Source organism: Mus pahari, chromosome 6 (assembly GCF_900095145.1).
Source record: "Mus pahari chromosome 6, PAHARI_EIJ_v1.1, whole genome shotgun sequence".
In the NCBI taxonomy this organism is placed as follows: Eukaryota; Metazoa; Chordata; class Mammalia; order Rodentia; family Muridae; genus Mus; species Mus pahari.
Genome location: NC_034595.1, coordinates 81,300,673 through 81,314,906, shown reverse-complemented (window position 1 = coordinate 81,314,906; position 14,234 = coordinate 81,300,673). Strand labels below are relative to the sequence as shown.

The following is a 14,234-nucleotide window of genomic DNA, read 5'->3' as shown; positions in this document are numbered from 1 at the left end:
TTTCGCCAAGATCCAAGGGCATCTGGGAAGACCACCTCCTACTTCCTCTAACAGTGACAGTATTTGGTGTCGGTCACACAATGGCCCCGGTGAAGTTCAAGTCCACATGTATTTCCAAATCCTCGCTTTGGTACAATCCTAGCTCAGAGTGGAGTTGGGCTGTGCCCCCCGTCGTTGCTGGACTTTTCCCATCTCAACCTCTTTAGGAAAAGTCTGGCACCAGCACCTGTCCCAGGTGAGTCCTAGGAGGCCCCGAGCGTCGCCGGAAAGTGACGAGCGGCTTCGGCAGGTGGGGCGGGGCCGGGGCGGGGATGGGCTTGGGGTGGGGCCAGCCAAGCGCCTGGAGTCCCACCGGATCCGGGATCCGAGGCTGGTGCCCCGAGCCCCGCGCCCCTCACCGCCATGGGGGCCTGTCTGGGGGCCTGCTCCCTGCTAAGCTGCGTGAGTGCCCACCCCGTCCCTGCCGCGGCCCCGCTCACTTTTTCTCTACCTTTTTCCTCCAAGTACTTTCTTCTTTTTGCTTCCTCCAAACTTGACTTTCTGGGGCCCCACCGGTGCCCTTCTTATCCTTATCCCTCAGCCGCTCCGCTTCGGCCGCCGTGCGCCGGACAGCTGGTGTCGCGGCTCGGGTGACCGCGGGGGAAGGGTGGGGCGCGGCCCGGCGCCTTTGGCGCCGTCACTCCGGGAACCGGGATACTGAGGCCCGCAGCGGGTGCGGGGAGCCCCGCGGCCATTGCGCGCTCCCCCGCTCAGAGCGCCCCCAGGATTCGTGGCGCGTCCCTCTCCAGGGCGCGGGACTCTTTGTGTAACTGGTAGGGTCCCGGCCCCGCTGTGCCTACGTTACTGTCTTTCTGGCAGAGCGTCCGTCATTCTGTCTGCCCCTGTCGCCTGGCTTAGTCTGTTCTTTTGTTTGTCCCGTTCACATCTCTAGGATTCGGGCACTGTCTGTCTGTCTGAACGTTGTAACCGGCTCCGTCTGCATCCTCTCGGCGCGCAGTCCGGCCCGCTCACTCTAGGGCACTCCCCCTACAAGCGCTGGACCCTTTCCTTCCAGCTCCAGCTGGAAAGGGGATGGGGGTTGGGTGAGAAGGGTGGGAAGGAGCCCCCCCCCATCCCGCTCTTGAGCGAGGTTGGTGTCGGTTGTCACTGACAACCTGTGCCAAACTTTGGATTTGGAAAGATCCAGAAATTGAGGGAGGTTGCGTGTGTCCACCTGGTCGCCACTGTTGGGGACCAGGCCAGTGGCCAGCTCTGTTTTGGGGCAGCAACCAGCATAGGGGAGGGGATCCGGCCGTACCCGGCCGGGAGGCCCCTACTTCCCCAGCCCCCTTTCTTCTCCTTCTTCCCCTCATTAAATCTGAGGTTCTTTCAGACAGCTCCCTCCCCTTCTGGCCCCACACAAAGAGGGGCGGAGAGGGGCTCCCGGCTGGCTGCTGAAGGAAGGTTCAGGGCTCGCATCCTTTGTCCCTGATTTGTGTACGTGTTAGGAGCGGGTGCCCAGGAGAGAGCTGCGCATCTAAAGGTTTTTCTTTGTAGCCATTTTCTTTGTAGACTTTGGAGCTCAGTCTGGGGAGGCAGTGGCGTGGGTCCCTGGACACAGCTCCTGTTCTCTCTTGGGCCTCTCTTTCCACTGGAGAGAGAGAGAGAGAGAGAGAGAGAGAGAGAGAGAGAGAGAGAGAGAGAGAGAGAGAGAGAGAGAGAGAGAGAGAGAGAGAGAGAGAGAGAGAGAGAGAGAGAGAGAGAGAGAGAGAAATAGAAGCTTGCTTGAACAGGCGATGAAAGTAAGGCTATTCCTTGTTGATGCTCATAGCCCTTCCTGGGACGGGTTTGCTTCCTGGTTAGGGAGGGAGACCTTCCCACTCACAGACCATGATTCCCATCTGGTCTTGCCTGGTTACCCGTGCCCTACTGGGAGAGGGGTTGTGAGGCCAATCCTTCTATCTAGATCTCTCCATGCATGAACTGAAGGCCACCGCAGTACCTCCTTTGGTATACTCTTGGTGATATGGGCAAATGAGAGGTGGAAACTGCCACCCAGCTCCTGGGTACAGTGAGTGGGCATTGTGGGAGCTGTTGTCACCCAGGAGGAGATGTAGGTGGAGAATTCCATCTGGAGAGCAGAGCCAAGAACTACTCTGAGTCACCCAGGCTGCAGTCTACTGAGCTGAGGCCAGCCAGGATTGCTCAGACCCTCAGCTTCCTGGGAGTTAGCTTTCTCCCCTTAGGTTACACGGTGAAAGCACAGGGGGAGTCAGTGGGGTTTAAAATCTGAAGGCAGGGAGCCGAAAGATGGCTCAGCAGTCAAGAGCACTGACTGCTGACCCAGAGAGCCCAGGGTGGCTTCCCAGCACCCACACGGCAGCTCACAACCATCTGTAACTCCAGTTCCGAGGGACATGATGACCTTTCTGACCCCCTTGGGCACTGAGTGCATGTATGCATACACATAAAAAAAATCTAAAATATAATTTTTAAGAGTCTGAAGCCAGGTGTAGTGATGCATGTCTGCCACCCCAGTATTCAGAATGTAGAGACAGGGGCTGGAGAGATGGCTCAGCGGTTTAAGAGCACTGGCTGCCCTTCCAGAGGTCCTGAGTTCAATTCCCAGCAACCACACGGTGGCTCACAACCATCTGTCATGGGGATCTGATGCCCTCTTCTGGTGTGTCTAAAGACAGTTACAGTGTACTCACATACATGAAATAAATAAATAAAATCTTAAAAAAAAATGTAGAGGCAGAAGTTCAAGATCTGCTTCTACTACATAGTGATTGTCAAGAAAACCTGGGATATATATTCTGGTCTGGAAAAATAATCTCACTCTTGGTCCAGGTGTCTTCTCTCATCCACACCCCCACCACATTCTGGGGGAGAATTGGAAGCTACTTAGTGTCTGACATCCGTGAAGGACCCGCCCCTGGCTTTGTTTCCTCTGACAGTTATTGTGCCAGGTGCTGTACTAAGGTCCCAATCATGCTCTCTCACTGATTCTCCATGAAGCCCTCTGGTATTGCTACCCTGTTTTAGAGGCGTCCATGCCAACCATGGCCACTGCTCACTCTATCTGTATTATAGGCCTCATAGGTCGGCACCCAGGGATAGAGCTACCTCCTGACTCAGGCCCAGCAGTGCAAGAAGGATACTTATTTATTTATAAGTATTTACTTTCCTTGCTGCAACAAAATGCTCAACAAAAGCAACTTAAGGAGGGGAGGGTTTATCTTGGCTCACGCTGGAGGGGTCTGTCTATTAAGGCAGAACAGACTTTGTAGCAGGAGCTTGTGGCCACTGGTCACGTGGCCCGGCAGTCAGGAAGTGGAGGGAGATAGATGCTTGTGCTCAGATCTCTTTCTCCTCCTTCAGCCCGGGACTCTAGCCCATGGAATGTTGTTATCCTCATTATTCATGGTCACCCCACCTTGGTTGACTAATCTAGATACCCCCTCATAGACATGCCAGGAGGTTTGTCTCTCTGTTCTATATCCTGTCAAGTTGACAGTCACCAGTAACTGTCTCTCTGTACATGTGTGCTTTTGATTAATCTTCACAGACACCCCAGGGATGTGATTGATATTGTTTCCATTTCTGGCAGATTTGTGGCTTAGTCGGTAGAATACTTGCCTAGTGTGGATGAAGCCCTGGGCTCGACCTCCAGCATGGCATAAACTAGGCACGATGGTTCACACCTACAATCTTAGCGCTTGGGAAATGATGGCAGGATCCTGCCAGGTGGTGGTGGCGCACACCTTTAATCCCAGCACTTGGGGGGTGGGGCGGAGGCCAGTGGATCCCTGAGTTTGAGGCCAGCCTGGTCCACAGAGTGAGTTCTAGGACAGCGAGAGCTTACACAGAGAAACCCTATCTTGAAAACCCCCCAAACTAAAAGTTAAAATTTAAAACGAGTAAAGAGAAGGATCCACAGTTTTCGATCATCCTTAGCTTGCATCCCGTGCCTGGGAATTGTCTCGGCACATCAATCCCCATTTTGATGGTGGAGAAGCTGGATCAGCTAGATCTGATGGCTAGGCGGTACGAGGGGACTCTCCTTAATGCCAGCAGCTCCCTGCTCCCATGAAAAGCTGCCCCGTGGAGTGAAGGTTTTAAAGATTTGTTTATTTGTGTGTGTGAAGGTGTATGTTCAGGCACATGTGCGCATGCACACACGTGCACCTACAGAAGCCAGAAGAGCGTCAGATGTCCTCTCTACCTTTTCCTTTGGGGGCGGGTCTTTCCTTGATCCTGGGGCTCATGCTTTCTTGGCTAGGTTGAATGCCAACAAGCTCCAGCTATCCTCCTGTCTCCTCTCTGTCCAGAAGCCTGGTTACAGGTGTCCATGAGACCCGTGATTTGTTACGTGGGTTCTAGGATCTGAACTCTGGTCCTCATGTTGGCAGCAAGCACTCTTTTTTTTTTTTTTTTTTTTAAATCATCTTATGTGTTCTGTAGCTGTATGCTGTACACTGTAGCTGTCTTCAGACACACCAGAAGAGGGCATCAGATTCCATTACAGATGGTTGTGAGCCACCATGTGGTTGCTGGGAATTGAACTCAGGANTCTTAACCACGGAGCCATCTCTCCAGCACCTAAAGCAAGCACTCTTAACCACTGAGCTGTTCCTCAGGCCCAGGAGAAGTTCTGATGGAGAGATGGGAGGGCCCCAGGTGTTTCTGGGTGCTTGGGTTGATGGGAGATTTTTGTGTTCTCCTGGCTGTGACCCAGATGTTGACTTCCGCCTGGCATTTGCACTGGTCAGGTGAGTCCTGCCTTAGAGGAGGAGATAGGCTAGGCTCACAGAGGGCAAGTCACACAGCCTGGATGGCCCGAAGTTTTAGGGAGGGTTGTACATTTTAGGAACTATGCAAGCCATGGGCTTGAACCCTGGCTTGGCATCTTCCCATTTACCCAGCGTGGGCAACACATAATCCTCTCCATGTCTATTGGAGGAACAATGGGGCCCACTCCTCACTGGTGTGGGGGTTAAACAGGGTGGGGAAGAGTGCAGGGACGAATTTTGCATTAAGCCGGCATGTAGCAACCAAGCCACGAACACCACACGGTGGCGAATTGCTGAGGACTGCCAATGAGGAAGTGGGGATACCAGAGACACCATGAAGCCCAGAGCTGTCTACATACAGATCCTGAGCTTGGCCAAGCTAGTGTCCTGCCCAAGGGCCCATTTCATAGATAAGGACACCGAGTCCAGAGATTGGGAGAGAAAGAGAGGTCAGCTGAAAGAGTTGGCACCAAGCTGGCTTAGGACCCTCCCTGGAGAGGTGTGGGACAGCTGTCTCTCCCTCTGCAGTCAGAGGCTGGGGTGGCTCGGCCGGTGGAAGTGTGGTTTGTGGAGGCTGCGGGGTGCATCCCTGCACCAGTTTTGGCTTTTAAATGGTGATGAAATACTTATCGTATCATCATATCATGTCATGTTATGCAGTGTAATCCCTACCATTGGGATCTTTGATCTTTGTTTTAGTCTTGAAGGACCTTGTCATTCAGACAGTCCTAGTTAAATGACCCAGCCCAGGCAAGTGGCACTGTCAGAGTGAATGTTGTCAGTTCTGGCACCGTGATAACTGCCACACCACCCTGTCTCCCTGTCTCCTTTCCTCTGGGTGACTCAGAGCAGCCAGTGAGTCTCCGCACCCCTGCTCCACCATCTGCCTCCTCATTCTGGCACCACAGTTCTGTCACGAAGGTTAATCTGCTGTCATTCTTCCTGGCAGGGAGTTCCCATCGCCTCTGAGGGGAAATCCAAACTCCCTGGCAAATCCCCGGCAAAAGCTCTGAGGACAGAGGCTAACAGTCAATACTACTCCAGCCACCCCAGAAGTCGTCGTCTTCTTCTTCTTCTTCTTCTTCTTCTTCTTCTTCTTCTTCTTCTTCTTCTTCTTCTTCTTCTTCTTCTTCTTCTTCTTCTTCATTTATTTATTTATTTATTTATTTATTTATTTATTTATTTATTATATGTAAGTACACTATGGCTGTCTTCAGACACCCAGAAGAGGGCGTCAGATCCCATTACAGATGGTTGTGAGCCACCATGTGGTTGCTGGGGTTTGAACTCAGGACCTTCAGAAGAGAAGTCAATGCTCTTAACCACTGAGCCATCTCTCCAGCCCATGGCTGCTGCTTCTACTGTCTTGTCCTTCCCTTCCACTCCCTCCTCTTGCTCTCCTCTCTCTTTCTTGGTACTTTGTTTTCTTGAGACAGGATCTCACGTAGCTCAAGTTGGTCTTGAACTCATGTAGTTGAGGATAGCCTTGAACTCATGATCCTCCTGCTCCTGATTCCCAAGTTCTTGGAGGACTCACATGGACTATCGCCTCCAGCTTTGTTTGCGTTGCTGGGTATTGACCTCAAGAGCATCGTGCCCGAGACATGTGTCCAGTGCCTTTGAGCTATAGTCTCCCTACCCAGTGGGGGCAACAGGTTCAGGGAGATGAAACAGCTTGCTCACCCCACCTTTCCTTTCCCTTTTTTCCCCTTTCCTCTTCTTTTTTCTCCTTTCTCTCCCACTTCCCTCCTACTCCTTCAGGGACTCATGTAGCCCAGGTTAGCCTCAGACTCACAATGTAGCTGAGGATGACCTTGAACATCTGACTCTCCTGTCTCCACCTCCTGAGGACAGGTGTGTACCACCTCACCCAGTATCTAAACCAAAGCTTTGTGCAGGTTACATCACAGCCCCCAGCCTTGTACTGTGACAAAATACACATAAACTCTGCCACGACAGCCATTATTTCCTTCGAGCCAGGACTCGGTATGTGACCCTGACTGACCTCAGGCAGAGGGGCTCACAGGGCTCCTGCCCTGGCCTCCCTTGCTTTCATTTTAGCTGGTTTTCTTACAGGTCAAGAACATAGAGTTGTTCACACTGAAGTGCTGCCATCACAGGCATTGTCTGCAGCATCTTTTCACCTCTGTAGACTGAAACCCCTGTGCCTGTTCCCCACACCAGCTCACTGAAATGTCCTCTCAGTGAATTCGGCTGGGTTCCTTATACCATGTATGCCCTTTGTGCTTGGATTATGTCAACCGGAACTGTGTCCTGCAGGCTGTAGCACGTGTTGGAATTTATTTATTTATTTGTGATACATCTCACCGTGTGGCCCAGGCTGGCCCTGAATGGTCTCTGCCTTCCAGTTGCTTGGGTTTACAGGCGTGCACTGCCACACTTAGCTTTTCCCTTTTAAAAGTTACGTTGACATTCTAGTGGATATCTAGACCAGACTTCATCTGGTCGCGCACCCAAGGATGGGGTTGCTCAGTCTGTAGGCAACGTGTGTGTGTGTGTGTGTGTGTGTGTGTGTGTGTGTGAGAGAGAGAGAGAGAGAGAGAGAGAGAGAGAGAGAGAGAGAGAGAGAGAGAATTAATTGGTTTGAGTGTGGTTTTCAGTTATTTCAGATATACAGCTAGGAATGAAAGCCATTTTGTTTTCAATACAACTCACCCCCGCCCCCGCTCTGAGTTACTCTTCTGCCTACTCAATTCCCTACAAGTGTTTATATTATATTTCACAGACATAGAAATAATAAAGGTTTTAGCCACATTCGGGTGAGTAAGGTCAAGGGTACCCCAGGTGATTTAGGGCGATCTTATTTCAAAGTTAAAAAAAAAAATTTAATGTCTGAAGACACCGCCCAGTAGTTAAGTGCCGGCTTGGCACAAGCCCTAGCTCAGTCTCCAGCACTGCAGACACAACTCAATCTGTTGAGACAGTGTCCAGTTGACCAGGTCGGCCTCAAACTTACTACATAGCTGAGGATGGCCTTGAACTCCCAATCTTCCATCTTCCTGCCTCCGCCATTTTCCTTTCCTTTTTAGTTATGAGCTCACTATGTAGCCCTGGCTGGTTTGGATCTTGATATGTAGACCCGGCTGACTCTACTCCCAGAGGGTTTGCCTCCAGAGCACCAAGATAAAATGTATCCGTAGGTCCTGCAGCAAGAAGACTTCTTGGAATCCGACCTGCCCTAGGGAACTCTATGCAGTGAGCCCCAGAGAGTGGCTGCCCAGCCTCTGGTGCCTGCACACTGGTGGCAGGGGAGAACTAACCCCCTGATAAGCCACACAGCTCTGGGGCCATCTGGGTATGGGTATTCCTAAGCTGTTTACCTTCCCTCCTGGTTGTCCCTAGAAAGACTTGTAGGGAACAGATGATAATCTAATGTGCTACAGCACACACACACACACACACACACACACACACACACCCCTACGGGCCCCCATAGTAGAGCAGCTCGCTTGTGGGATACCATAATGTATATGACAGGCACCTGGTGGTCAGCCTCCTGCTGTTATTTCTTGCCAAGTACAGCTCCATAGCGTACTTCCGGTGTTCCAGTGAGCTCCTGAGTCTCTCCCTCCTGTTCAGAGGCCAGTGTGTCTGTAGGAAGCAGTTCGAGTGGGAACTGGTCCAGACAGAGCCAGGGTTGGGGGTGCAGATCAAATGGGGTGGACTTGTGTGCTGGGAAGTACTGTGGTGGACCTGTGTCTCTCTTAACCTGGGCCCTCTGGGTGTGCATAAGGCCCCAGACTCGCTGAGGTTTCAGGTACCAGGAGCTCCTAGAGGAGCATCTGGGGTTTGAGCCCTACGGACCACAGTGAGCTGAAACGGCATCTCACTGGAAACTGGTAGCATGTCTGTTCCAAGTCACAAAGAAAAAGTGTACCAGGCCAGAGGTGGGGCCTAATGGAACTGCCCACCTGAGGTGGGAGGGGTTTGCTCCAGCAGTACAGGGGTTGTTTGCTTGGCTGTGGAGGTTAGAGATTAAACAGCACTCTCATCTGGGAGCCTTGGGCTGGGCAATGGTGTGTCTCGCCAAAGTCCGGCCTCTGGTGGCACAGTCTCCTAGGCTGACTTACAGACCTTGGTCATAGGAAACTTTTTTGGGGCGGTGAGAGGGGTGAGCGGGCTGGCTTCATATGCATTATTTAGCTCAGCTAATGGTCCTCTTTTTCAGCTCTCAGGCTCCTGGGTGCTGGGGATTATGGGAGTGCATGGCCATTTCCTGTATCAGTTTCACTTTTTCAGATGGGAAGCGTGCAGTGCGCTGATGGAGTGCTCTCCACCAGCCCTGCACTTAGCTAACCGTTCCGATCCCTTACTTCTGTCTCCCAGCCTCTGTGCTGTGCCCACGGTGTTGCCCTATGACCTTTGCTAAGCCCTTTAACCTTTGACCTCATCAGATGAGATATCTTTCAGGTTTACCCAAAAATGGCTATAGCTAGGAGGCAGGACTTTAGGGAACAACTGGAAGGCGTGGCCGGAAGTTGCCGGAAGGGTGGGATTTGTGACTGCGAACAATTTTTGTGCCGAATTCAGCACCCTTGTTGCAATGGCTTTGTGAGGGACAGAGAGTTTTTCCAGGGAGGTTTCAGTCTGGGAGAAGAGGCAGATGGGAAGGCAGTAACTCAGTGTTGTGCCCCTAACGGGTCTAGAAAGTTCTCAGAGGAGCCAGAGCCTCAGAAGTTTCAGTCAGCTGAGCTGATCCTATAGGGGAGGTTGTTTCTGCAGCCGGGGCTGTGTACCCTCAGAGGATGTCCGTTGTCCTGTAGATGAAAACCAGGGTCCCTTGGACAGGCTGTATGTCTGGTTCCATGAGCATGTCAGAGGGCACACCATGCCTTCTCCACATTCCTTCCTCAGATGCCCTGGGCAGGCATGCTTTCCCTTCTGGGTCTGGCATTGCCTCCTGATCCTTTAAGCCCTCACCTTAAGTCACTTCCTCAGGGAGACCTTCTAGGATTTGTCATTACCCAGTCAAAACCAGCCTGATTTGCTCCAACACAGAAGTGTGCATCTCTGAGTAGCCCAAATAGTTTATTGAATTCGGACAACATTTGCTGTCAGGTCTGAAGATCCACCAAAGACTTTTGCTCTTGGGTTCTTAAATACCTGGGTAAGGACGTGGACTGTGGCTGGCCAGGGAGACTGTTTCCTCAAGGATTGAGCTTGAAGGGACTGGCTTTCCAGAGGAGCGAGTCTCCTCTTCGTCAACTCAGTTATGGTATAGCCTCCGTAATCACTCAGTAGTCAGCCCAGGAAAGCTTCAGGTTCAACGGTGGATGATGGGAAGCGGTGGATGATGGGAGGCGTTACGTCACCACCTGCTATCCAGACTGGGGTCAGCCCCAGGCAAAACACAGCTGCAGAGAAGTCTTAATTCCAGATGTTTGAATGCCTGTCTTAACATGTATCTGCTTTTTTGGTGGACATTTCAAGTTCATTGAACACGTAGTTTATGATTCTCTAATAGGTTCCCGGTACTGTGTCTGGGTCTGACCCTGTGAACAAAGCAGACAAAAAAAAAAAAAATCCATCCTTGTTACAAGGAAGGTACAAGACAGACAAGATACAAAGAACATTAGAGTCGTAGAGAAAAATGAACTGGGTAAGAGACAGGGTTCTCAAGGGGCCTGCAGTCTGTCTGTCTGTCTGTCTGTCTGTCAGGTAAGCCTCACACTCACTATGTAGCTGAGGCTGGCCTTGAACTCTTGATCCTCCTGCCCCAAGGATTACAGGCATAAGCCACCACACCCGACTGGGATTTACAGTTTAAACACCCAGGGCTGGAGAGGTGGCTCAGTGGTTAGGAGCACTGACTGCTCTTCTAGGGGTTCTGAGTTCAATTCCCAGCAGCCACATGGCAGCTCTCAACCATTGGACCTAAGGGATCCAATCCAATGCCTTCTGGCCTACAGATGTATATGCAAACAAAACATCAATGTACATAAAATAAATAAACCTTAAAAAACAAACAGGGCTGGAGAGATGGCTCAGCAGTTAAGAGCACTGGCCGCTCTTCCAGAGGTTCTGAGTTCAATTCCCAGCAGCCACATGGTGGCTCACAACCATCTGTAATGGGATCCGATGCCTTCTTCTGGTGTGCCTGAAGATAGTGACAATGTACTTACATATACAAAAGAAATCTTTTTTTTTTTTTAAAAAAAAAACTTTCTTAAAACAAAAACAAACAAATCAGTTTTAAACTCCCTGCTTCGTTCTCACAATTACCTGTAAAGAGTGCCTACTGTTGTGACCCATCCTTTTATGGAAGATGATCTGGGATCAGAGTTGAGTGACAGGTCACATAGATCACTTGTCAGTGACAGCTGGCCCTCTGGGTTTCTTTTTAACCCTTTGCTCTGCCTACTTGGTAAATAGTGTGAGCCCAGCTGTCTTCTGCTGCCTATAGACTTTGTGGTCCTGTATGGATTCCGGTTCAGTCCCTGGCTAGAAGATTAAATGGGGCCATCTCCCCAGCTCATCACAGACTTGAAGACTTAGAAGTGACAGCTGGTGGGAGCTGTGTGCCTAAGTCGGGGAAAGAGACTAACTTGGCTCCCTGTCTCCGCCAGGCATCCTGCCTCTGCGGCTCTGCACCCTGCATCCTATGCGGCTGTTGCCCCTCAACCCGAAACTCCACGGTGAGCCGCCTCCTCTTCACCAGCTTCCTCTTCTTGGGGGTGCTGGTGTCCATCATCATGCTGAGCCCGGGAGTGGAGAGTCAGCTTTACAAGGTGAGTGTCCGGGAGGGGTTTGGGAGGTGCCCGGGTCGCCCCGCCCTCCACAGGCAAGGTAAGGTGGTTGAAGTTCCAAGTACTGATGGTGTGCAGATGGCAGGGGTGGGAGACCACCTGAACCTCAGAGGAGAATTCTATTCATCACGACTGCCCTCTGCAGGCAGGTCCCGGGAGTGCGTCTCCCCTCGAGGGTTGAAGCCCAGGGTGGGACTCTTGTCTTCGCTAGTGCATAGGTGTGGATCCATCCCTACGGAGTCCATAGAGAGGCCAACTCTCCCCGGAGGTTCTGTGGGCCTCTTAGGGGTTCTACTGAAGGCAGGAGGGGAAGCCGTTGTCGGAAGCAGGGCTCCACATGTCGCAGTATTGAAATAGGGGGTAGACGATAGGGGATGGGGTTGGGGGAGGCGGAGAGCATCAGGGAAATGATCAGCTAGGCGGGAGCCTTGATGGGTTAGGGGCCTGGGTGGCCTTTTTTAGTGTTCAGACCAACACGGGATGGGAAACAGGCCTTGGAGATGGAGGCAGGCTCAGACTTGATGGCAGACTGCAGGATTCCAGTGGGTGGGACCCTTCAACCCTCCCTGTTGTCTCCACAGCTACCCTGGGTGTGTGAGGACAGGACCCAGCAACCCCTGGTCCTGCAGGGGCCCCTGGACTGCGGCTCCCTGCTGGGTTTCCGCGCAGTCTACCGCATGTGCTTTGCCACAGCAGCTTTTTTCTTCTTCTTCATGCTGTTAATGATCTGTGTCCGCAGTAGTCGGGACCCGCGAGCAGCCATCCAGAACGGGTGAGAGGCGCCCACCTACACTCTGGCATACTCCCCCGGACGGGGGCTTTTGTCCCCTCTGCCTGTGCCCAGAAATTCTCTAGACTCCACCCTCAGACTCATTAGAAGCCAGAGGTCAGCCTCGGCTATTCCTAGGAGCTGTCCACACCTTTCATGTTGTGAAACAGGGCGTCTCACTTAGGGCTGATTCTGCTAGCCTGGCTAACCAGACCCCAGGGACAAGCATGTCTGGGTTTTTATGTGGTTACTAGAGATCAAATGTCCATTGTCATGCCTGCTTGACAATTACTTCACCAACTGAGCTAGTTTCCCAACCCCGCCTCTCATCATCCATTTCTCAAATGAGGAAACAGTTCAGAGAAGGTAGCGGTTTGCCTGAGCGCACACAGTAGTAGCTTAGTAGTAGTCTCCTTGCTTGGTTCTTCCCACCGGCCTGAGCTCCAGGCTTTTTCTTGGAATGGGAAAGAACCTTTGTCTATCAGATCACCAGGAAGGCCCTTTACCTCCCCAGGACTGGTTTCTTGGGGTGGAGTTTCTGGGCTGCGTCTGCTCTGGCTCTGTGTGTCCCCGCTGCCTACCACTTAGCTCTCCTCTTCATTTCTCCTGCAGGTTTTGGTTTTTTAAATTCCTGATCCTTGTGGGTATTACTGTGGGCGCCTTCTACATCCCTGATGGCTCCTTTCCCAAGAGTAGGTGGCTCCAGAAACAGTGGAGGGGAGGGGCAGAAAAGGAGGGCGGTGGGGTGGGTGGTAGGGTGGGTGGGTGATTGGGTGGGTGGTAGGGTGGGTGGGTGGTTGGGTGGGTGGTAGGGTGGGATGGGTGGTTGGGTGGGTAGGTGGGTGATAGGGTGGGTGGTTCTTTGCCTTGGCATCTCACTGACTCCAGATGGCCGCTGGTCTTCAACATTCTCTTTACTAGGTAGCACCCTGATGCTTGGCTTTAGTGCCTTCGGGTAACTCTGGGTGGGGGACCATCTAGCTTAAATGCTACTTAACCAAACTGTGAAAGGGAGACTCTACTTCTCTGGTGTCCTCCATGCAGAGGATGATATGAGAGACTACTGAATGAGTCTGTGTTTGAGAAAGAATGCCTGACTGAAGCTATGCTGGGAACCCTGGGGCTCTCCCTGCTGTCCACACAGCTGTGCCTGTGGTGCCAGCCCCCCGCCTCACAGCCCTCTCCCCACAGTCTGGTTCTACTTTGGCGTCGTGGGCTCCTTCCTCTTCATCCTCATCCAGCTGATCCTGTTTGTTGACTTTGCCCACTCTTGGAATCAGCGGTGGCTGTGTAAGGCCGAGGAGTGTGACTCTCCAGCCTGGTACGCAGGTCAGTGCCCTGCCGGCCTCCACACCGAGGGGCTGGGTTCCTCGTGGATCAGGGTCTGGAGCTGAGGAAGTTTGGGGAGGGGTGGAGGAAGAGTCTGAGGGTTGTGGGAAGCTGCCTGAGGAGCCCTGAGGGGATGAGGTTAGTAGCTTCTGGGGGCTCAACCGTACTTTAAGTGGTGTTTGGTCATTGGCATCCGAGCAGCAGATCGCCCTGCTGAACCTCTTGCTCTCATTGTAAGTCTTCGAGAAAGGCTGGGCTGGCGCTCATTTCTCTTTGAAAATATGACAATCTGATTTTATATTTCCAGAAGCCACACGAAAAGCACAATGTGAGCTGGGTGGTGGTGGTAGTGCATGCTTTTAATCTCAGCACTTGGGAGGGAGAGGCAAGCCTCTGATCTGCTCTATGGAGCATCTAGGACAGCCAGAGCTATACAGAGAAAACCTGTCTCAAGAAAAAAGAAAAAAGAAAAGAAAGAAAAAAGAAAGGAAGGAACCACAGAAGTATGCTGCTAGCTGACTGCTCACAGGGTCATGCGTAGTTAGCCATCTTTTTTTTTTTTTTTTTTTTTTTTTCTACAGATGGCTGTGAGCC

General features: G+C 51.9%; 1 protein-coding gene across 2 annotated transcripts in view; it reads left to right on the top strand.

Moving 5' to 3' along the window:
- The first annotated feature begins 333 nt into the window (after positions 1–333).
- Serinc2 (serine incorporator 2) overlaps positions 334–14,234 on the top strand; it is a 21,570-nt gene continuing 7,669 nt past the window's right edge. Inside the window, exons 1-5 of one of the 2 annotated variants that reach the window (XM_029539932.1) lie at positions 334–441; positions 11,363–11,524; positions 12,124–12,314; positions 12,924–13,003; positions 13,503–13,640. In XM_029539932.1, the coding sequence (XP_029395792.1) occupies positions 403–441; positions 11,363–11,524; positions 12,124–12,314; positions 12,924–13,003; positions 13,503–13,640 (610 nt within the window). In that variant the 5' untranslated portion in view covers positions 334–402. Of the gene's footprint in view, positions 442–1,108; positions 1,130–11,362; positions 11,525–12,123; positions 12,315–12,923; positions 13,004–13,502; positions 13,641–14,234 lie in introns of those variants that run through there. The other variant, XM_021200315.2, reaches the window with a different exon arrangement.